Source organism: Austrofundulus limnaeus, unplaced genomic scaffold (genome assembly GCF_001266775.1).
Source record: "Austrofundulus limnaeus strain Quisiro unplaced genomic scaffold, Austrofundulus_limnaeus-1.0 Scaffold922, whole genome shotgun sequence".
Classification (NCBI taxonomy): domain Eukaryota; kingdom Metazoa; phylum Chordata; class Actinopteri; order Cyprinodontiformes; family Rivulidae; genus Austrofundulus; species Austrofundulus limnaeus.
Genome location: NW_013953324.1, coordinates 1 through 2,565, shown reverse-complemented (window position 1 = coordinate 2,565; position 2,565 = coordinate 1). Strand labels below are relative to the sequence as shown.

The 2,565-nt window shown below is 41.1% G+C and overlaps 1 protein-coding gene across 1 annotated transcript in view; it reads left to right on the top strand.

Moving 5' to 3' along the window:
- Positions 1-442, top strand: part of rbm25a (RNA binding motif protein 25a) — a gene marked incomplete at its 5' end in the record, with an annotated part of 37,733 nt that extends 37,291 nt beyond the window's left edge. The window contains 1 exon segment of the mRNA XM_014029581.1: positions 380-442. Within this exon segment, the coding sequence (XP_013885035.1) occupies positions 380-427 (48 nt within the window).
- Between the last annotated feature and the right edge of the window lie 2,123 nt (positions 443-2,565).

Sequence of the window (2,565 nt, the reverse complement as noted above, 5' to 3'; positions counted from 1 at the left end):
TAAAACTGTATCTTGGTGTGTGTTTGTTTTTCAGTATCATTAGCATCGCAAGATTTGTTTAGTTTACACGTCCATAATGCACACCTCCTTTTCTGTGAACCAACAATAACCTTTACAAGAGCAGAAGAACCAATCAAAGCGACCTGAGAGCGTGATTCACAACGCTACGATCACTATCACGTCCCGTGTGTCGGGTTTCACCCTGGCTGTGATGACAGCCCTTAATCGCTGTAGTTTGTCGCTCCTCRTRTGTCGAGCCCTTTAATCCCTGTTTCAATGTGACGGCTGTCCATCATCACCGTCATTCCTCAGTTTAATATCTGCTCTTCACTGATTCCAGCTGTGCAGCCATGTGTTGTACCTGGTTCCTCTGTTTCAGACAGCAGTAGTTGTACACAGAAGACTATGTTCCCGTTCAGTCATGTAGGTTGGACCAAGTGAGTCGACTGAACAGCAACTATAAGCTCAAGAGTACAACCCCAGTTCCTGTGAAGKTAGAATGTTGTGCAAAACATCAGTAAAAATAAAATACACAATTAAATACACAACAAAGACAGTATGTTTAATGTTCAATCAGAGAAACATTCTGTCATTTTGAATTTGATGTCTGCAACATGTTGAAACAATCGGAGACAGGAGCAACAGAAGAGATGAGGAGTGCTCTAAAACACCTGTTTGAAACATCCCACAGGTGAACAGGTGAGGCTTTAAAGGAGCATCCCTGAAACACTCAGACATTCACTGGCTCACACAACTGCACCAGTAATAATACAGTTAAACTATTGGATTATGGGATGTTTCTGAATTACAACTGCAAGGAATTTAATGACGTCATCATTTCCAGTCAGAGAATCTGGACACCTGACACATACCTGTGTTATCACATGGGCTCAGGGGCACTTCAGAAAACTACTGTCAGAGTTTAATTAGCACTTAGTGACCCACTGTGTTCACCACTGTGAACAGTGAAAGACATGTATGAACAGCCAGAACTGCTGCCGTCTTCTCTGATGGACTGTGGTCTGACCGGTCTACACTTCAGATTGATTTATTTGTTGATTTTAATCCCAGGCGTCGTGTCCTCCGGGCCACACAGGAAAAGGACTRCCTGGATTATTGTCAGCACAAAGTTTAAAAGCCAGCCTYTCTGAGGGGGGTGGTAGTTACCGTGCTGTGGGCAACTTTAAAGCTTAGTTCAGCGACATGATGCCAAACCAAACTGTGCACGTGTTACAACAGTGAAGAARTGTRTTAGTCAGGTTAGTTACTGATTCTAAAAGCACTTCACCATTTTCTTAGTTTTCCTTTTTAAGTATTGACTTTTATAATCCATTGTTTAACTATTATGTCTTGATTAAAATAGTTTAGATACGTGCCTGAAACATTTTCACAACACATRAAACCATTAATGARACATGWGGACAGGTTTTGTGTCTGAGTGCCTGTGATSCAKCCGTAGGCCTGTAGGGGGCGCACCGGGCTCTGAACTGCATGTAAAAAAGACCAGGACTTCCTGTTTGTGTTCAGGGCTGCTGCTGCAGACTCCAGCAAGGAGAAATGAAACAGCTTGGCTTGTGCCAGACCTGGGTTGTATGGTCTAATCTCTTCACTTGAATCTGTTCCTGGTTTTTGTCTCAGGTCCAGTTAATGAACGTGTGGTGACAAGTTTTACCAAGACTGCAGAAACACGTTGGAATAAACGCACAGAAAGTCTGCGTGTAGGGTCGTCAGATGATTTAATCTGAGCAACAACTAACAGGTCAATCAGGAAATCTGTCGAGTCGTGGCTGACTCGTCAGCGGAGAGCAGCCAATAATATACATCATGATAACATCATGTGACAGTTTACAACCAATCACAGTCCGACAAATGTAGCCACCTAACCAATAACAGGGCTGTCAGCCCAAGAGCTACCTTATCAAAAATAAGAGAGGTCATGCGTTGATGGAGTCCTGACATCTGGGGCAAACAGATGAACACAGCCTAAAGTAGTTATCATAAGATAAACTGGACAGCATCAAGGTGAAACACATATAAATAATTAGTTCATAACAAACACAAATACTTWGTTACAACAGTGTGTCTTCAACAGTTTGTGTCCTCAGTTCCCCCGGTGCTCACTGAGTGTTGTTAAAAGGAAACACAGTGGTAAACATGAGCCTGTCCCAGCTTTATGGACATGATGCACGCATCAAATTCAACATGAGCGACTATTTACAAAAAACTAAGGTTTTTATTTCAACATGAAATATCTTGTCTTTGTAGTGTATTCAACGGAAGGTTGGAAAGTATTTACAAATAATCTTAATCTGGTTCTTTATATGATTTACAAAACATCTCAACTTGACTGGAATTACCATCTTTAGCCTGGATTAGATTAGATTAGATTAGATTAGATTAGATTAGATTAGATTAGATTAGATTAGTCAGATTTAGTGTCAAGGAAATGTGTAGAGAATATATAAAAACTAGTATAAGAGAACCTTGACAAACACCATGATTCTGTTTGGTTTGTCACTGTGTGTGTGTGTGTGTGTGTGTGTGTGTGTGTGTGTGTGTGTGTGT